This window comes from Delphinus delphis, chromosome 7 (genome assembly GCF_949987515.2).
Source record: "Delphinus delphis chromosome 7, mDelDel1.2, whole genome shotgun sequence".
NCBI classification, from domain to species: Eukaryota; Metazoa; Chordata; class Mammalia; order Artiodactyla; family Delphinidae; genus Delphinus; species Delphinus delphis.
This window is the reverse complement of record NC_082689.1, coordinates 55,432,373-55,454,022: the sequence shown is the minus strand read 5'-3', so window position 1 is coordinate 55,454,022 and position 21,650 is coordinate 55,432,373. Positions and strand designations below refer to the sequence as shown.

The following is a 21,650-nucleotide window of genomic DNA, read 5'->3' as shown; positions in this document are numbered from 1 at the left end:
GTAAATTTTAGATTCTTTAGAGCTGGAATGGACTTCAAGGTTCATCTGGTCCAGAGATTTTCAAACTCCTCAGAGCCCAATTATGGGCTACTAGGTATGTAATCAAAGAAATGATTTGTAGGGGCTCTGGCTCTCCCAACCCAGCTTCAAACTGAGGACTTGGGCTTTTAGATGTTTTATGTCTTGGGGATTCTTTGTAAGATTTATTTGAACAAAAAGTTCTAAGGTTAAATCATGTTTGAAAATAATTTCCTAGTGTAATCTCATTTGACAAATGAGGAAAAAGGCTGGGAGAAGTTAAGTGACTTGTCTAAAGCCATCCAGTGAATAGTGCCAAACCTAGGGTACAAGTGTAGCTTCTGGCCCAGCGTTCTTTGGATAAGGCATACCATGTCCTCAGTCTCTCAGCTTTCTAGTCATTGCATCTATTTAATATAGCTTATTCTTATCTACTATAAACCTAGCTTTCTATAGAATATCTGTTCTCTGCCTAGACTGTTGTTTCTTAACCTTTCAAGCATTATATCTTACACTTAAGGAAAAATCCAAAATTGGGGACCTTTCCATTTGGCTTTAGGTTGGCACTGGTAGTAACCTTACATTTTATACTGAAACTCATCACTAGGAGAGCTACAGGTAGTCAGTGATCATTCTCCGTGGCTCTGCTGCGTCCTATGAAATGTCTCACTGTTGGAAATAGTTCTGAATGTTCATGTGTCATTTGCGTTAAATCCACCTATAGATTTCCTTTCACCCTTACTTTAAGTCTATTAATCCATTCCTTCTGGGAGAAGACTTGGTCTACAATGAAGGTTGAATTAAAAAACTGAAAAGGGGGACCACAATCCCAATACAACGTTATGAATCTTGTCTAAACGCCAATCAGACAAACACATTTGCTGTCTTCCTACTATCAACCTTTTTAGGGGAAAACTGGGAATGGCTGGTTTTTGTAAGGATAATATAGTTTCTCTTTTAGGTAGGCGATTCTAAAGGTTCTGATCCATCATTAAGAAGCTTTAGGATTAAAAATAAGATATCTCTACAGAATACCAATTGGGATGCTTGGGACAGTCTGGCGCAGAAGGGGGAGCTCAGGAGAGGATGCAAAAGCAGGCGTTGTTTGGCTTGTAACAAACAGAACAGCCATACACAACATGAAGCAGCGCTAATGACGCCTTCACTGTTCAACATTCCCTCAGCTCAGAGTGAGCAGGGCCAACCGTCCTCAGGTCCTGGACCCAAGTGGCCCGCTGCCCAGAACCTTCATCTCAGCCCATGTGTGTTCATCAGGGAGAGGTGAGCGTCCTGGGGCATGTGCTCCCCGCCCCACCTCCTCCTCTGTCCTTTCTGCTGGCACCACACTGCAAGGTGAAAGCCCAGGCATGCTTCCCAGCACAACCCTGAGACTTTATGTCTGTTTGAGCTTAAAGGAACAAAAAAATACTGTGGTGGGACCGAAGCTGGCTCTTGAGGACGCAGTCATTTCACAGCTGCGGCTGACCTGGAGGGTTAGTCTCTGTCATCTCCTGTCACCATGAGATTGACAGAGGGGGCAGAGGCAGCCGAACAGATGAGCAGCCTTTTCTGGTGCAACTCTTCCCACTTACTTCTGTTGGCAGCTACTGAATCCAGCATCGGCTTCAGTTTCACATTGACCTTCACCAATGCCTAAAATATAACAAAAGCAGGTGGGGGAGAGAGGAACCGGAGTCACTGCCATGATTTTCTAGGTTTCTGCTGTGAGGAGAATGACAGCTGGCTGTAAGAAATGAAAGTGATTATTTTGGTAAACGTGAGCTATTTATAAGAAGTAAATATGCACTTAGCACCACTGTGTTGTATTAATAGAGCTTATATAGAAAATGAAAAAAATAAGATAGATGTCTGTGCTCTCCTCCAGGGGGTGCCAGCCAAGTTGATTATGATCCTGTTTTAAATTCACATCAAACAAGAAACAAAATATGCAGCTCACACGGTCTACTAGTATGTGTATCTTTGCCTGCTAGGGAGGGCTCCAGATCTCAATAGATAAGGAACTGAAATTTTTACAAAAATAAACCTACCATTTGCTCCACCAGAGATGACTCTGGGTGGACTCATGTGAATGAGAAAGGCCAGGTGAAATCCTGAGATGAGAGGAGCTCATTTTTAAAGCACAGGATCTGGGGACAGATTACCATGAGAATATGCATGGAAATAGACACGAGAGAAAAGAAAAAGGGGTGTGGAAGGGAGGGACAGGTGGAGGGGTGCAGGAGAGAGAAGGGAGAGGAAATGTAGGGTGGGGCTGGAGGCCGACTGACCACAAGGCTAAGGAAGCTCAGGATTCAGGGTCCTCACTTTTAGGAGACCCTTCTAAATATTTCTTTTTTGCACTTAATTTTGTGTTATTTTTAAAAACGGGTCCCCAACTCCCAAATGGTACAAACTTTCAGCCTCACAAAATGTGGATCACTCCTCTGGGGGAACAAAGCAATGAATGAAACAGGGATCACGGGGCTGCGGGGCTTTAGCCCCTGGAAAGGAAATGGTCCCGCTTAATGCCTTGGGTCAGCGTTCTGTGGCCAGAGATTATACTCCCAGTCCCATGGAGACACCCTGCAGGTGTGTCTCATTCATCACAAGGGGAACAAAAGGTGACCGGTGACTAAACCACCGTGGTTGCAGGACACCTCCTGAAAAGCCTTCTCCAAGCCGGACCCATAGTTAGCGGATACTCCAGAGCGAAATCCTCCAACAGGAAGAATAATAGTTCTTTCTGTTGAGGATAATCCCCTAAGCATGACTGCAAACCACGTGTTAGGAGGACCTGAAGTATCCCCTCAAATAACCCTCCGCTCTGGGGAGTTTCAGGGATACAAGTGAAGTGTAACTAGATGTAAGGTAAGCGGGGGTTTGAAAGCCCAGAAATACGCAGGGATCCTGTTAAGCGGCGAGCGCTCCACCGTGGCAGTGTCCCCTCACACTCCTGTCCCTTAAACACAGCATGTTCTCGCTTTTATAAGCGATGTTTATCACACCAAGCAACAATGTCTAATTTGAAACCAGATGTATTTGTTATGCCATATGATAATAAGTCACAGCAACATAATAACTCAGGCAGTGATCAAAATCCCCTTTACATCCATGAGAAAAATGCAGGTGCCTGTGTTCTGCTTAATGCAGTGGTTTTATTTAGACAATAGTGTAAGAGGTGGGGACGAATGCCATGGTTTTTAGTATAGTTTGGCACTGGCTCCTCTTCGCTCTGATCAAGCCTTTTAATTAAACTGACTACTATAATTCCTATGGAAATTAGTGTTTATGTTATTTTCCTGCCACAAAAGCATTTCTCTAGAACTTATTTTTTTTTTAATCCCAGGAGCACAAATTGGAATTTTTTTCTGCATGAAATGTAATTAAAAACTCATTTGGTTACTATAGTTCTGGCTCTGTTTTACTTATTAAATTCCTGTAATCAGTTTTCTTTTATGAAGCTGCTGGGAAATGATCTCAAAAGCAACACATTTTTCTCTTCCTTGGCAGGTTCCCGAGCGTTTACTAAATTACGTTCATAGCACCTGCCCATGATTCGAATTACTCCACCAATTTATTCCTTAAACTATTTAAGTTTATTCGGCTTAGCCCCAAACAGATTGCTTTCCTTTATCTAGCTCTTTGTTCTCTGTCTTCCTTTCTTTGTGTTGAATAAAAAAAATTTGGGGGGGTGTACATTATTTCTCAGAATTCCTTCTTCTCTTTATTTCATATTCTCCTTAAACACAGACTTGCCACACTGGAATATCGTTTTCCTCTAGTCAGGTGCTGGTTCTAGGCAAAGGTAGCAAGAATCTCATCTTGAAGAATTATTCTTACACTATAAATTTGTTATATAAATGCAGTTAGCTGGAAGAATATGGAGCTATTAGAATATTAGGAAGGCAAGGGATTATCCACAAACCTAAATTCCAAGGTTTACGGTGATTACGTGCAATGTACCATCAGCAAGAGAATTGCTACCAGTATTTAGAAAGATATGGGTATTCCTACAAACAATCAGCGAGTGACACCCAATGAGTTCTGTGCAAATGCTACTGGTCTCTGTCTCGTTTGACTAACTCTACTCTTAGCAAAAGAGAAAGGGGACACATCACCCATCTGCCCACTCTCCCTGTACACACAGAGGGACTCTAAAGCTTATGTGTGTGGCACCATCCACCACAGGATGCTGAGTCCCTTCCTTGACATCCCCGTGGCGTGACCATTCAGTGTTTAAACACGTCTGGAGGCAGTGAACTCACTACCTCCCTGGCTGGGGGTGTCAGTTTACTCTTTGTTCTGATTTTAGAATGTTGTTCTTTATACTGAGCTGAAAACCATATCCCTGTAATCGACCTGATGGTTCTAATCCTTGGGGCGCTCTCCCTTTTTTTGGGGGGGGTGCTCTCCTTTTAAACTCAAATCTACTGAGCAGTAGGCTGATGACTCATGTGCTGCTCCAAGTGTAGGTTAGGATTGATTTATTGACCTCAAAACCCAACTTGGGCTGTGTATGGATATCACTGAGACTCCCAAGCTCACTGCAGCTCCCCAACCCTGGCCCATCACAGACAGGACCCTGGATACTTGCCTGACTTGGGGACACAGCCCTGGGCACCTAGTCATCCAGGTGGCTGAGGGGCCACTTGCTTCTTCATTCCTTTCACACTCCACTGTTGAGTCCACTTGTGACCAGCACGTACAGTTTATTCCATATTTTATTTATTTTTTAAATAAGTAACACATTCACTAGTCCAATGAATACAAAGGGTACAAAACATAGTGTTAAAATCTCCTTTCATCCCTGCCCCAGAGACTTAGTTTCCTTCCCTAGAGGCAACTGATGTTACCAGTTTCTTGGGTATCCTTCAATAAACATTTTATGCCTATGTAAGCATAAATACATAGAATATATTTATATATATATATAATGTATATATGTATAATTAGGTTGATTCCCTCATCATTTGCAGTGATTCTTTCGGAGAGGGAGTGAAAGCAGAGCCTTGTGGAACAACATTATTATGATAATGCTTGAGTGAGACTAATCACACTGTGTAGAAATTAGTATCTGGAGTATATAGAGAGGAGAGGGATCAAATTCCAATTTTCTATTGCTATGCCACTGAATTTTTCTTCTGCAGAGCTTAATCTGCTGTGAATCCTATCTAGTGTAGTTTTCCTCTTAAAAATTGTAGTTTTCATTTCTAGAAGTTTGATTTGTGTCTTTTTTTTATATCTTCCATGACTCTGTTTTTCATGCCCAATCTTTCCTCTACTCTCTTGAACATATAAAATGTAATAAATGTCTTAGTGTCCTTCTTTATCAATTCTATGATCTGTGTCATTTCTTAGTCTGTACTGTTTGATTTTTCTCATCATTATGGGTCAGATTTCTTGCTGCTTTGCATGCCTGGCAATTCTTGATTGGATATCAGACATTATGAATTTTATGTTGTTGGGTTCCTGATTTTCTTTTCTTTTTTTAAATTTCTTTAAACGTTTCTCAGTTTTATTGGAGAATGCAGTTTTGATGGTTACTTGGAAATAATAATTCGATCCTTTTGAGGCATGCCTTTAAGCGTTGCTAGGTGGGTCCAGAGCAGCTTTAGTCTAGGGCTAGTCTGGCCCCACTACCAAGACAGTAATCTTCTGAGAACTGTACCCAGAACTTCATCTATTTCAGGGTTTTTCTCTAAAATTCTGGGTGGTGGGACCACGGACTACTCCCCCGCCTGGGTGAGCTCTGAGGATTACTCTGCCTTCTCCTTTTTGCTGGTGCTCTCCAGCATCAGTGGTTTCCTCACATGCCTGGGGTGAACAGCACCGAAGACTCAAGGGGCCTCTGCAGATCTCTGGAGCCCTCTCTTCTCTGCTGCTCTTCCCTGGGGACTCTCACCTCCTTGGCCTCCCCTGGTTCCTGGCTCTGCCTCCTCGTCTCAGTGGGACCATCGAGCTCTGCCTGGGTTCCCCTCCCTGTGCTGTGGCCTGGACACCCTCCCCAGGGAGTAAGCTGGGGCACCTGGAGGGCCCATTTCATTTGTTCCCCTTTCTCAGGAATCACTGTATTGTGTTGCCTGTAGCCCAGTGTCTGAAAACTGTTGTTTTATGTATTTTTCTGTTTGTTTTTGTTTTTTGGTGGTTTTCTTTTCCCCCCTGTTACTCTGGTCCAGCAGTAGAAGTCCCTATAATTCGTTTTAAACAACTCTGTCTTGGGTACTAGCCCATGAGCTCCAAGGGAGACTGGAATCAAGGCCTGTATCTTTGGATCTCTAGCTCTGAGCTCAGTCATCTCTGGGAACAGCACCCCTCATCTACTCCACCCACAGAGCAGTGGCAGGAGGATGGGGTAAGGCCAGGACGAGTGGGGTCAGTACGTTCTGACCTGCTACAAGATCCTGCGGTAAAAGCAACCTGAGAATGAGCCCCTTGGGAAATGAATATAGTATTCTGTCTTATTACCATTATTGCTGAGAGCTTGTTTTTATCAGTTCGCTAAGCTGCTAGGAGTGTGACTCTTGCTTTCCCACTGCCATCAGTATCCACATCTGCTGTCATCTGGCCCCATGTGTGCTTATTAGTTGACCACAATCACTTCTTGGAGCTCAACTGCTGGACAGATGGAGGCAGATGTGGGACAGGGGAATAAGCAGAGAAAGCCATGCTCTTAGAAAAAGTCCCTGCACCTACAGTCTTGCAGAAGGGAGAGAGGAACACCACCAAATTACAACCAGATTTACTTGAACCCTGAAAATGTCCAACTATGTCATTAATACCTTTAAAAAACTTTGAGGAAATTATCTGAGCTGGCTAGTTATTTATTTTTTTAAAAGACAAAGAGGGAAGATGGTTTTTACTTCCTATTGTTGACTCATGTATTTCCAGAGTGTTGGCAATAAGAATTATATTTTCTGCTGTCCTCCATCCCCACCTTACCCAAAAGAAATAATCAGAAACTAAGAGATACAATGCATGGCAGAGAAGAAAGAAATTAAAATATTTTTTAAATATCAGTTTTTTGATAAAATATGAAAATCAACTTGGAGCCCCTCTCAGATATCTTGTTTGAGGCAATATCCCTGTAATGAAGATGTGATCACTTTTCTAACATGATTATTTAACTTCCTGGGTGAGAATGTCCAGAAGCTGACTTGGGCGTTGGTATTTTGAAAAGGAAAGTAATTGAAGACATGACCAGCTGGTGTCATCTCTGCTCAGACCATCAACAGAAGGGGCAAGAACGCATGCAAGTGGTGGCAGCTCCTGAAAGTCTCTTGAATTCTCGAGACTGGCCAGCCACATGTGTAAAGAGTACCTCTCTCCAAGAAACAAAGGAGGCTTCTACTTAAGCTATGTGACTTCAGAGAGAAGTGGCTAATTGTGCAGCAAACCCAAACTTTTAAATTAGTGAATTGTTGAACTGCTAATCCTTCTTGGTTCCCAAAGGTAAAGATTATTCATCATTGAGTCTGACATATTCCTGAATTTTACATGTCACGTTGCAATGCTGTAGTTGCTAAGAATCCCAATTGGCTTGTCAACCTTCTATTCTTCCATTGTGTCATAAAGGTCAGAGCCAGTGAACTGATTGTCCTGAACTGAACTCATCGCCTTCCTCCGAACCCTCCTCTGCTCTCAGGTTTACTCCCTCAGGGAACTAAGCATTACCTCTCCACCCAACTGCCCAACCCAGCAATCTATGGATCATCCATGACCTCTGCCTCTTCCACCGCATCCAAACTATCACCAAGTCCTCTCAATCCTACTTCCAGATTGTCTCCGTGTGTCAGTCCAGTGCCATTCCTACCACCCTACTTCAGGCTGCCCTCACTTCTCCACTGCCTTAACCTCCTGCAGCTCCTACCTGGGCTCCCTGCTTCCTCCCCTGGGTCCTGTCCAATCAACTCTCATTGTAGCCATCCTGGTCAATCAAAATCACACAGCCGAGCTGGCTGCTCTCTACCCTGAACCTTTGGGTGGCTCCCATATGATATGAATGTGTTGTAAGACCTACCAGAAAAGGAGAATTGTGGGATTAAAAGGGAATGAAAGCCAGAAATAACACAGAAAAGAAAAGAACCATAAAGCCCAATGGAAAATCTGAGTTATGGTACAAAAGCAGAATTTTGAAATGCTAAAATAATCCCTTTGAGTCTTCTAGAAAACCTGAAATACACATCTTTCTATGCATCTTAACATTTTTCTGAGTAAGGAAATAAGCTAAACTCCACATGGTGTGTTTGGCAGGGGAGTAGCTGAAGTGTTAGTTACTACATGTGAGAGCAGACGGAGCTGGCTGTGGGTCCAGAAGGGAGGCAGCAAGCAGATTCCCCCAAACCTCACGCCTCCCCTCCCCAGTTCAGTGGCCTTCGAAACCCAAGGTTGTGCAAAAATTAATTTGCATTAAATTACTTAAGATAATGTATTAACTACCACAGGAGGCTTCCAGCAGTTTTTAAAACTTGCTTTGGAAAACAAATAATCAAACAATAATGGTGAACACAGAAGTGAGCCAAGACTTCTTTGGATAAATGTTTTTAGACATTTACATTAAAAATACCACCTTTAAAATAAAGCTTTAGTATGTAACTTGATCAAGATGGAAAATTAGTAATAATTGTTTATATATGTCACACATGTACCTGTGCCAGGCACCATGTTCTATTGGGTTCTTCCCTGGCTAGAACACAATGGAGTTTAAAAGGTTCTAGGCTTATGACTTCTGCCCCATTGGGGATGGAGTCATTTACCCCACAAGGACTGTGGTATCTCTAACAGAGACTGCTAGTTGCCTTCCCACCTCCCTTAAGCTTAGGAATGGCCAGGGAGGTGCAAGCAGAATTCAGAAAGAAGAGCTTCTGAGAAGACTCTTAAATGGGAGTTTATTCAGTTGGGAAGTGCATCCTTTTGCCCTTGCCCCTATCTCCTTCTTGCTGCTGGAATATTAACATGATGGCTGGAGCTACAGTGACCATATTGTGACTATGAGGCAACCTTGAGTATGGCAGCCATGTCCTAAGGAAAGATAAACAGGGACTGGGTCTCTGATGGCTATGGAACTGCCACATCATAGCAACCTAGAACTGACTTCTCTGGATTATTTTTATCAGAGAGAGAAGTAAATTTCTATTTTGTTTAAGCTATTGTGATTTCAGATCTCTGTTACTAGTAGCCGTATGCAATTCCTAATTGAGAGAATTGATATCAGGTTGTAGGTCTCTATTTTATGGCTACCTGTGTAGGTGTCAAAGGATTTAGGCATCTTGATACTTGAATAAATTGATCCCCTGCATCGTGTAGTTGTGAGTTAACTTTTTTTGGCAGTGGATTATAAGTGAACTGCAGTAGACAGCAGAGACTATATAAGGTCCCTTTACCCTTCCTCAGGTAACAATTCACTCCATGTGCTCTGAGTAGGAGCATAATTCAGTCCTGACCAACACCAGTGACTGGTGTAGGGATGTGGATGTGGGTGTGGCTCAAGCTAAGGCAATCAGAGGTCTCGCAAGGTTTTCCCCAGAACTATTGGAAGTGAGGCTTTCTTTTTCTTCTTTCTTTTGGTATGATAATACCTAGAATGAACATGTGACCTTAGAGCTGCCAGGATGTGTGAGGAAAGCTTGGTTGAGAATGAAACCAAAACATAACTAGGAAGCAGAGGAAAGGGGGTATCTGTCTTATGATATCCTTTGAATCCTCTGGATGTGGCTACTTGCTGCCCAGTCAACTGCACCTCTAAGCTCCCCAGTTACTTGAGCCAACAAATTCCCATTTCTGCTCAAACTCATTTGAGGGAGTTTCTGAGCTCCAAATCATGGGCCTTTTGCTATGGTCCCTTATTGTTCTCTGTCACCCCCAGGAATTACTTGAGATTGAAACCCCCCACCAGACTTTGAACTGGTGGCTGGCATAAGGGAGTCTCAACTTGCCCAGCATAAAAGGTTGCTGCTAATACTCACCGGGCAGCCCTCTCTACCCAAGTTCATGAGAGTCAGGGACCAGCTAGCACTTATCTCTCTTCTCCTTGAACCCCCAGAGTCTGCCAAACAGACTCTTTAAAAGGTTTTAAAGGTTGCTGAGTCTGAACCGCCCATGCTATGGGGACTCAGAAGACCCTAACAGAGGATGCCAACTCCCCCTGGTGGCAAAGTCAGCTGACCTACGGGATTTCGGCTTCCAATAAGGAGGACTCAAAGGACCCGGGTGACGGCATCAATTTAGCCTGCGTTTTTCCTAAGGACCAGATGAACTCAGACAGAAAGGAAAAACAGCAACTAGCTGTTATTTTCTCCTTAGTGGAAGCTCAGTGTCACTCCACATTTATCACATCGGGTGAGAGTCTCTTTCCAGTTGAGAAAACTATTTTTCTATATGTGATATTAACTCTGCAGATCTGTTACAGCAGTAACAATTGTAGTATCTATTCAGCAGTAACAGGTTGGCTATGTCTGATTTTTGCAAATGCCAAAAAATATTGTCAGATCTTTCTGTTTTGTTAGTGATATTTGAGAGCTTAAAATCTAAATAGTGTGAGAGAGTTACCCAAATTAGCAGTAAAGATGATAAAGCCACAGAGGTAATACTTAGTATGAGGAGGGCAAGCAAGCTCATTAGAATCCAACATAAGAATGATTCAGATCTGTAATCGGAATCCTAAGGGCATAATCTAGCCAAGCTATAACACTGATGTTTGTAGCATCAATTCTAATCTCCTGAAAGCTAATTACAGTACTACTAATAACTTAGAAAGAAAGACATCATTTTCTTTCCTAGGTTTGAAGCAGATTAATAGGGACTGTAAAAGTGAAAATGCTTTATTGAAATTTTCTCTCCCTCTTTTCTTTCCCTTTCCATTTCCTTCCTAATCTCTCAAGTTTCTTGTTTCGCTTATTTTATTTACATGCTCAAGGGATTCCTTTGTGGAAAATGATATTTACAAATGAGATTAACATTAGGAATTAATGAGGCAGGAATTTTAATCTCCTTGGATTAACGGCATTGTTATTTCCATAATACAGGGCAAGAGTTTTAAATACAATGTCCACCGGGCCAGGCCAGTAAAGTTGATGAATGAAATAGGCTGCATGATACAGTTGGGAATGGTGGGGCCTTTGGCAAACTGGATATGTTACACGTTATAAACAGTGTTCAGCTGAATGAGACATGTCCGGCCGAGTCTGCTCTGAAGGCCACCCACTCGCTCTTGGTGAGACAGAGTAAAACACACCTTGCCAAAATGAACTAATAACTACTGAGTACTGAATGTGTCCAGTGTTCCGCGTGCCATCCTGGGGCATATCCAGATGGGAGCTCATTAAACCTCACAACAATGCGGAGAGATTGGTATTGTTGACCCTGTTGTGACAGATAAGGAACCTGAGATTGCGGAAATCAACTTAAAAAGGCCAACGTTTACATGGGTAAGTATACAGCAGAGCTGGAATGTCAGTTCAGGCCTGCCTGAGGACAAAGCCCCTGGTGTCTTCCCATGAGGGATCTCAGTGGGATGTTGGTGATGACACGTGTCTCACACTTGACTACAGTGTCCGGACACTGGAGCAACTTTTCGGTTCTAGTGTCCTCGGCACTGCTTCAGGACAAATTCACAGGAGGGAGGCAGCCTCACGCCAGCTTTTTTCAAGGTAGGCTCTTTTCAAGCCTACCCTGGGAAAATAAAGGTTTTAAGTGGTAAATCACGGCAGGCCTAAAGATGGCTCCTGTACACGGGAGCCAGGAGACGGCTTCTTCTGTTATAATGAGACCCTCTAGGATTCTGTCCTAGGTTATCCTGTTGGTCGGGTTTTCAGAGCACACTGGTAGCTAATCAATCATGTTCACTGTGTAGCCAACATCTGACTTGGAAGGAATAGCTGCTGACCCAGAAGCCACAGCCTTTGATGAATGGGGCTTCATGTAAGAGGTGGTTGGAACATGTAAGTAAAACACAGCCACATGGTAACAATCCACCTCTCCATACACTGTAATGTTTTCTGGTGAAACTATGCCACTTGAGATTTTATATACATATATATACACATATATATATGTATATATATAATCTATTGTTTTTGCAAAGTTCAATGTGTAAAAAGAACCATTTTAAAAATTTATTTTTTGAGGTGCAAGCATTCGTTTACTATATATATTTTTGTATACTTCTCACATGCCTTGAGCCCTAGGGTTCTCCAAGCATAATGGCTAGGATGCCTGTGTGGGAGAGGGTTTTACAAACGTGGAATCCCTTGCCCTTAGTGTGAATGGTGTTCTCAGTAAGCTACCATGGTACCTCCTAAAATGGATTCTAGAATACCCTATTATCATTTGCCCTGCTATTTTTTAGCTGATATTTGTACTAATGAACTGCTTAGGGAGTGCCATGCAAATCTGATGATGCCTGAGCATTTCTTGTGAGAGTTTAAAGGTGGTCCTCATGCCAGCACCAAACAGGGCTCAGATTTGAGACAGAGAGGGAACCATCAAAGTCTGTGCATCCCAGTGCCCCAGATCAACAGCGAACCAGACCCAAAGAATCCATGAGAGATGTTTTGTCTTTAGGTGAACATCCTTGGGGAAAAAAATCCTCTATTATTTTACTGGTCTCTCTCCATATGGTAAGATAACCTACTTTTTCTTAATTTTACAACATAATAAAGATTTTGGGGAGAAAGAATAGGAAGACAAAGAAAGGGGTATTTTACACATACCACTGGGTGTATCATTCGCTGGCCTTTTGCCCAAAGAAAGGGTCACCTTTAAGAGCTGATGGAAGGTATGTTATTGTGGCTTTATTGCATTGCTAACTCTCCCACAGACTAAGATATGGGAAAAGTTTGTATGTGTGGGGACAACAGGACCAATACTCTGAATGTTTTTTTAAATTAAATTTTTGAAGTATCGTTTAAGGAAGGGAACATTAGAATTTTATGAACAAAAACTTCCTAATAGGCGACATTTTTCTTCTTTTCAATGTTGGGAAGTTTTACGTTAATTTAACTTTCAGATATTGATCATTTAAGATTAAATAAGCATCCCAATAAGAAGACAAACTAGATTTGTGTTTGAACTAAATTCTAAAGCTTATATGGAAAAATAAACAAGAATACCTAGAAAATACTGAAAGAGTAATGGGGAAGGTGAAACTAGGCTTATCATTAAAATATAAAGCAATATTAATTAAAAGAGTGTGATTAGGCAGACAGAGTAATATAACAGAATAGAAAGAGTAAAAATAGAATTAAATTTAAGGGAATTTGGTATATGATGAAGGTGACCTTTTAAATCATAGGGAAAATGATTAGTCAAAAACATATGGGACAACTGGGTAGCTAACAAAAAACTAAAGTTGGAATCTGACCTCACACTTCACAATCAAATAAAGCAAAACCAGATGAGTCATAGGTATAAATATAAAAAAATGAAGCCATAAAATACTAAAAGAAGTTCTGAGAATTTAAAATTTTTTATAATTTTGTAATGGGAAAGTCATGATCTGTATGACATAAAATCCAGAAGCCATAAAAAAAAGATGAATTTGACTACATAAAATCAATGTATTCCTGTATAGCATAAACAAAGTGAAAAGATATATGACAATCTGGGAAAAATATTTGCCACTTTTGCTACAGATAGAGGTCTATTTCTTTAATATATAGTGAGCTCCTACAAATCAATAAGAAAAGACCACCAGCCCAATAGAAAAATGGGCAAAAATATGGAGAGTTTACAGAAAAAATACAAATGGCTCCTAAGTAAATAAATCTGTACTAAAAACATGATCAGACTCATTTATTATATGGAAAATACAAACTAAAACTACCATGAGATAGATTTTGCACCATCATATTGGCAAAATTCAAGAAGTCTGATAACACATTGTCTTGGTAAGAGTGTAGAAGGAGAGGCACCTCAGCCATTGCTGGCAGAAATATAAATTGGTTCAGACTCCACAGAGAGAAAGTTGGCAATACCCATCAAAATTTCAAATGCCCATATGCCAAATGCCCACTAATTCCACTTCCAGGTGTTTGTCCTACAAATAAAGTATGAGGATGATGCATTTACAAATATATTTATTGCACTTTGTTTATAATAGCAAATTATTAGAAACATCAGTGTTCATAACTAATTAATTATTGATTAAATAATTTATTCTACATCTTTAAGATCTAATACTCTGCAGCCATCAAAAGGACTGTGATAGCTGCTATATGGACACTGAAAAGGAGTGACCTCAAAAATATATTAAGTGTAAGAAAACAAGGTATGGAGCAGGATAGACACTGTTCATATATGTGTATATGTGCATATATACACACACATACATGTATATGTATACATCCATATATGTATTACACACCAACTATATCTCAATAAAAGAAAAAGCCAAAAACACTATTTCTGCTTTTGTATAGACTGTTTTTGGATGAAATTGCTTAATAGTGGTTGCCCTGAGGGAGAGGACCTAGGTGACCTGGGGACAGGAGTGTGAGGGAGGACCACTTTTCTCTAATACTTTTGTGCCTTTTGGACCTTTTGAATTCTGTTCACTGGGCATGTATAAACTATTTAATAATAAAATATTCTACTTAAAAGTGTAACATGAACTGATAAAGGAACTAGCAACTTTTGATCATGTGTTAGAATTACTCAATAGCAAATCATTTCATTGTTAATAAAGAAAGCTTACAAATACGAGGATAAAAAAGATAAATAATTATTTCATAAAGATCAAAATAATATAGTGCTTTGCCACCATGATTCGAAAATTATCTCAGTACCTTAATGCACGCTGTGCTAATGTTGTGTGTAAATCCTCTCCCTACATCCACGTTCCAATAAGGGCCGACTACCTCACTGATCCTAAACATTTCCTCTGAAAAGCGATCAATGTCCCCTCCCTGGACATTAAACAGATTTTGAAAAACTCTTCAATCCGTATCAGTCTCATATCCTTATTTAGTTCCTCAAATTTGCCCTCAGCTGGGAATCGTGCAGGCGACTGTGATTCTGTTGTGTTCACCACTCATTTGAAGGGCCCCATTCATCATCATTTCTAGGCCTTTTCTGATGCAATGTAGCTTGTTCTTTGTCTTTCTTAAAAACTGAATGGCTGTTAAATTATCCATTTATCTTCCTTCAGATTTTCTGTTCAGTTTCTCAGGCCCTCTCAGGGCTGTCTTTTCTACCTTGTTTGCTGACTTTTCATTCCATTTCCCCTGTTCTTAGAGGCATCTTGGTTCACCATGCTGTCCTTCAAAGCAAACTCCCTGCTTCCATCTGCTTTCTGTGTGTTTGAAATCTGCATCACTACTCAGATAGATTTCCTTTTTAAACTCTGTCCCCTCGGGATAGCTTTGAACACTTGGAGACAATATGCTTCAATATGTTCGTGGCAGAGTATCTTGGGACAGACCCTACACTGGAGGTCAAAAGTCTTGGTTTCTAAACCTAGCTTTGCCACCGTCAAGCCGGGTCACGGGTGACCTTTCAAGGTTTCACTTCCCTCATCTACAGATGATCTGCAAGCTCACTGTTAGATGAACATTCTAGTATTACAACAGCGTGTTGCTTCTGTTTCAGGGGACCTGATAAGGACCTGAGGTTTGTATAACATTAATGCCTGCTCACACATCATCTCAGGTGGCAGTAAGGTCCTATCGGTTAGAAGCCCAGATTTGAAGGCAGAAAAAAAAAAATCAAAGCTCTGTCACTTAATATCTGTGTATTCTTGGGCAAATTACAGAAACTCTGTAGCTTCAGTTTTCACATCTGAAAATGGGGATGATAGTAGTATCTAACTTGATATTGCTAAGAGAATTAAATCAGATAATGCTTGGAAAGTCAGTCTGGTGCCTGGCACATAAGAAGTGCTCAGGAAATGTTGTTATAGACGCACTACACCTTAGTGAGACCAGCAGTTTGGCTATTTACTATCCAAACTTCCAACAGAGGCTACTGAAGCTTAGAGATGATATTAATGGTGATAAAAGAATAATGGCTCACATGCATGGAGGGCTTTAGCATGTAATGTTTACTTTTCCCGAAGCATTTCCACATACTCTATCTCCCTTGTTTCAGACTCTTGGAAAGGCTGATATTAACTATCATCAATTCTACTTGCTCCAAGAAGAAAGTCACTTTGTAAGGCCAAAGGTGTTAAAAAAGCAGCAGAGTGGAGTTATTTTCATTCAAGCCTTCAAGCCAGGGGTGATCACCGTGAAAAGAAAGCTGAGCATATGGAGCTAAATCCAAAGGCTGGTCTCCTTATAAAAGAAGGCCATGTGAAGACACAGGAACACAGAGACACAGGGCAGAATGTCATGTGAAGACAGAGTTGGAGATTGGAGGGATTCAGCTACATGCCAAGGAACGCCAAGGGCTCCTGGCAACCACCAGAAACCAGGAGAGAGGCGTGGAATGGATTCTTTCGCAGAACCTCCAGAAAGAACCAGCTCTCTGACACCCTGATTTCTGACTTCTGATCTCCAGAACTGTGAGAGAATAGATTTCTGTTGTTTTAAGCCACCCAGTTTCTTGTATTTTGCTAGGCAGCTGTAGGAAATTAATAGACCCCCTCTTGGCTGAACTTGGACCCTTAAAGTCCTGAACCTGTTCCTTCTGAAAGACAGATAAGCTCTCTTCCTGTTGATGTCCCCTTCTGCAGACATCCTGGGACATAACTTCCTTTCCAGCCTCCAATATTTGAGGATATCTTATGCCCTCTCACATTCTGTTGTCCTTGAGAGTTTATATCTTTTTTTAAAGAAATGCAACGTTATTATTTCTAATCACACTTAACAGCATTAAATAATCAATAAAATATTGAACAAAGGTACTCATTCTAGAATTATGTCACTTAGCAAAAACAACAACAAAACAACCAAAAAAAGTAGGCAATGACTGAATAAATTATGACAAGTCACTGTTTGGAATACTAGGCTGCTGTTTCAAAGGACAATATGAAAACTATGTTAAGGATGTGGAAGCATGTTTTGAACTTTATCTTAAGTGGCCAAAGCAGAATACACTGGTGTACCTGGATGAAAATGTGTTTGCATGTAGACAACAGTATGAAGGGGCATCACAGGAAAAAGAGAATGTGAGTCCTTCCTTCTGCCCACAGTCTGCTCTTGACGATTTAGGTGTGCTCTGAGGCCATGTATGTTTTCTCTCCTGTACTCCTCATTTCCTTCCTGGTCCTCAATCGCACGTTGTTAATACCCTTACTTACAAACTGTTCAAGGCATTGTAGGCTTTTTCTATCATGCTCCTTAAAATTCTTCCAGCCTCTTCCCATTTCGTAAGAAAGTTTATATCTTTAAAAAATTCCTATATTATTTTATTAATGGAATTCTCAGAAGGATGTGGAATAAATTATGGAGGTCAATCCACCATCTTTTATTGGCAACATCAACTCAGTTACAGGTGAAAGTGTTTGGTCAAGGACAATTTGACATAAGGTCTTTCTGAGAAAGTATTTCTCTGGTAACCAGTTGAACAGAACCTACAGTAGCCCATTCGGTGCTCTAGCAATTACTCTCCCTGGAATCTCTACTCAGATCCCTGTATCCTCCCCTCTGAAGAATTCAGAGTTTTACTTTGTAAATGGGAGGTTTAAAGAGGTAGAGCACTGCCGGACTAATGGAATGGCCTTTCACTTCCTCAGGGCAGTGCAGTGGGGAAAAGCAGCAAAGTAAGGCTGAGAAGACTTGGCTTCGAAATTCTGGCTCTGCTGTGTATTAACTGCTTCACTCTGGTTAAGTCCATTAGCTTCTGTAGGTTTCAGTTTCCTCATTTATAAAACTTAGACTATTAGACATTATAGGATTCAGAATGAAGTATTTTCTTCCTTCACAGAGTTAGGGTAAAATTACATTGTGTATGTAAAAGCACTTTGTAAACTTTAAAATTTAAGCCCTATCCAGTGGCCACTATAGTCAGTATTCAATAAATGTCTGCTTATTGAAAAAGTATACATAAGGATACCTTTGTATTCTTATGGGCTTTAATACTGAACTTCTTTTCCAAAAACTCAGTCAGATAGAAGTCTTTAACTTCGTTTTAGACTCTGGCTACCAGACTCAACAGCTGGGCTGCCATGTTCATTGTACATGAGGTTGAGAGCCTGGCTCCCTCTGAGCACATCTGCTCGCTAAGATGGGGCAATGTGCCTTGAGTGATTTATTTAATATTTTTACGGCTGCGGCTCTGATAACGAAATATAAGAATAGTGAGAGCTGAGGATCCAGATATTGCCTCCTTGAATTCTCTTAGGAGACATTTTGAATAATACAGAGGATTCTGTTGGCAATAGCATAATGAGAATGCTTTATGTCTATCTCATGCCTCACTTCCCAGCAGCAAAAACAATGCTGACCCTTCAAATGAACTTTAAATTTCAGAGATTTTGGAGAGGCACTTAGAATGCAAAACACAGTCTTTAAAAGAGGACTTGATTCATTTCCTAGTGAAAAATGCAAGTTTTCTTCTCTTTCTCCTTCTTTCGCTCCCTCCTTCCCTCCCTTCCTCCCTTTCTCCCTCCCTTCCTCCCTCCCTCCTTCTCTCCCTCCTTCCCTCCCTTCCTTTCTTCCTTCTTTCCTTTTTCTTCTTTAGAGAGTCACAGAAGAGAGGGCCATGAAGAAGACGTAAATCCACATTTAAAATACGCTTTCTTGAGGAACTGGAAAGTAACTTAAGTAAAGACGACATTCCAAGCCTTGTATGGACTTGCAGTTAAGTGATTTTTAGCTTCGTGATTTCAAAGCATAAACACTTTTAAAAAGAGTTATTTATGTTGGTCAGCTGGATAGGGAGAAGTAGATCTTATCTTAAATTCTACCCTCAAAAGCCTTATTAGGGGACTTCCCTGGTGGCGCAGTGGTTAAGAATCTGCCTGCCAATGCAGGGGACACAGGTTCGAGCCCTGGTCCGGGAAGATCCCACATGCCGCAGAGCAACTAAGCCCATGCGCCACAACTACTGAGCCTGTGCACTAGAGCCCGTGAGCCACAACTACTGAAGCCCATGTGCTACAACTACTGAGCCTGCGTGATGCATCTACTGAAGCCTGCGTACCTAGAGCCTGTGCTCCACAACAAGAGAAGCCACCGCAAAGAGAAGCCAGCACAGCACAACGAAAGAGTAGACCCGGCTCGCCACAACTAGAGAAAGCCCGCGTGCAGCAACGAAGAACCAACGCGCCCCCCACCCCCCAAAAAAAGCCTTATTAGGGAGTATATTGTAACTTTTTTTTACCTGATTCCAGCGTTTTAATATAGATTCATGATGGCAGTTTTGAGCTCATAAAATGCATATGAATAGAAATTAAGTCCTACTGTATAAAGAACAGGTTTTTAATAGCTGCGTGAAATAAACCAAAGTCCATTTTATTTATAAGATAATGTATACAGAGCTGGTTGCTTTATCAAGTCAAAGTCATTTTTTGGAGGTGGAAAACTTTCTCCAAATCAAACAGCCTGGCATGTCAGGTATTCAGGAAGAACTCTGAGATGTAGCCAAGGGTGTGAAATGGCTTCACCAGCCACATACCATGCTTGATGCAGAAAGCGACATGAACTTTAATGTTCTTCTCTTAATGAGCCCTCTGGGCTATTCAGCACTTCACCCTATAGAGCACATTGTTATTTCGTGTTTGTATTGATAACTGTTAGGCACTAAAGGATCTGAAAAGTCTTCTAAGTCAAACAATTATATTTTAATCATGATAATTTACTGTTTTAGATAATATATAATATTTCTTGAAATCTGTGTATATGTGCTAGCTCTCCCTATCAACTTGAATACTAAAATAATGAGAAGACTGTATTTTCTGCCAATGCTGGAAAAAAGAAAATTTCATGTATTTCCTAGCTGAAAAAGTCAAAGCCCTGAAAAATTCATGGCTACAAACTGGTCTTTTTATGCTAGAATTAAGGACCAATTCAACCATGATGAGAACTAAACCACTTTCTAAGAAGACATCATAGGCCATACACTTCAGATTATGGGCAGCAATATAACAGTGCACACTCTGATGAAAGGTTTTATATATTTACAGATGATAATTTTAAATGACATTATAACCCTACTTCGTACATTCCACTGCTTATTAATTCTGCGTCCTGTGTCTCATCGTTCACTCTTCTGTTTCTTCACTCATTTATTCAACAAACAGCAGTTTGAATATACTTAGGCACCATTCTGGGTACCAAGAATATGATGGTCCCAAGAAACTAGTCTAACAGGGAAGAAAGACAGAAAAGACAGACAGAAAGATGACCACAACACAGAGTGTTGCGTGTGATTATGAAGAGACAGGTAGAGTGGAAATGCTGAGGAGGAGTAAAGGTTTTACAGAGGAGGTGACAGTTTGAGCTGTCCTCTTCCAGGCAGAAAGAAGAGGGAGGGAGGTATAAGCAAAGGCAAAATGGACAAAAGCGTTCGTGAGTCCTGTGCTTTGGGGCAAATGGTGCGTGGGTAACAGGAGATGAGGCCAAGAGGCAGGGAGCCTCAGAATGAGAGCGCTAACCCCAGGAATCTGGAAGGTATCTTATAGATTGTGGTAGTAACCTGAGGTTTTTAAGCAGGAGGATACCATGATCTGATATTTTTTTAAAAAGGAAGATCATTTTGGCAAAAGTTTGGAAGACAGGGTATAAACTACATAAAACTGACACTTTTGAATGTTTATATTTCTCTTCCATTTGTACTTGACTAATAGTACATAGAAAATTTTGAACAGGTTTTCCTATCAGCACTCAGATTTGGATATAGCATATGTAACAAGGACAATAATTTGAAAATATTAAACCAATGTATTTTCGTTCTGCTTGAATCGTGATGCCAGTGGCTTCCCACCCATTAGCTCAGTAGGCTTTCCTCCCCCAGGCAAGCGGTGGTTCCCAGCTAGAAACAGCGCACTATCGTCAACTAGCTTTCAGAGAGAATAACTCTCAATGCCAGCTTTGCGTGGTGAGAAAAGGGATTTCTAAATTCCAGAACTCTATCTCTTAGGAACCGAGCCTGGCTAGGTCAAATCATCAAGTCTGAGTACAAAGTTCTGGAGTGGGGAGCACAGAGGAGACCATATAAGGAGAGTTCCCATTAAACTAGGAAAAGGAAATTCAAAAACTTTCCACTCTGGGTGTTAGAGAAAGGGGAGGAGGAGGGAGAGAGACAGAAAGGGAGTGAGGGGGGGAGAATGGGATCAGAAGTGAGTGTCCTGGCTCTGTGTTCCCTGGGGGTCGAACCCTGGGGGTGAGGGGAAGGCTTGTCTCTTGAATCTCAGAGCCTAATTCAGGAAAATGACAGAACTTTCCTAGAAGGAGTTGGCACTACCCAGGTGGCATATTAGAAAGAACCGAGGAAGCTCTTGTGTGGATGGCAGGGTGAAGAGAAAGTAGCTGGGGGTTCATGCGTGCCACAGGCTGAGCAATGGCAGAGAACCAGCTGAGCAGGAAGCTGGTGGCGGCTTGCCATGGTCTGCATGGACCGGGGTCTGCAGCAGCCAGAGCCAGCGGTCAGGCCCTCCACGAAGTGCTCACTGCACCCACCCCACAGTCCCAGAGGCCAGCTGGGCATCACACCCAGAGCCTTGACCCCAGAGGCTGCACGTGCACTCGGTCCCTCTC

General features: G+C 41.4%; 1 protein-coding gene and 1 long non-coding RNA gene across 2 annotated transcripts in view; one reads left to right on the top strand and one right to left on the bottom strand.

The window, feature by feature from the left end:
• The window catches only part of LOC132428534 (uncharacterized), a 111,461-nt gene that overhangs the window by 66,958 nt on the left and 22,853 nt on the right, over positions 1–21,650 (top strand). The gene's annotated exons all lie outside the window — the stretch shown is intronic.
• The window catches only part of PDE11A (phosphodiesterase 11A), a 414,214-nt gene continuing 394,076 nt past the window's right edge, over positions 1,513–21,650 (bottom strand). The window contains exon 20 of the mRNA XM_060016528.1: positions 1,513–1,671. Coding sequence (XP_059872511.1) covers positions 1,513–1,671 — 159 coding nt within the window. The remainder of the gene's footprint in view (positions 1,672–21,650) is intronic.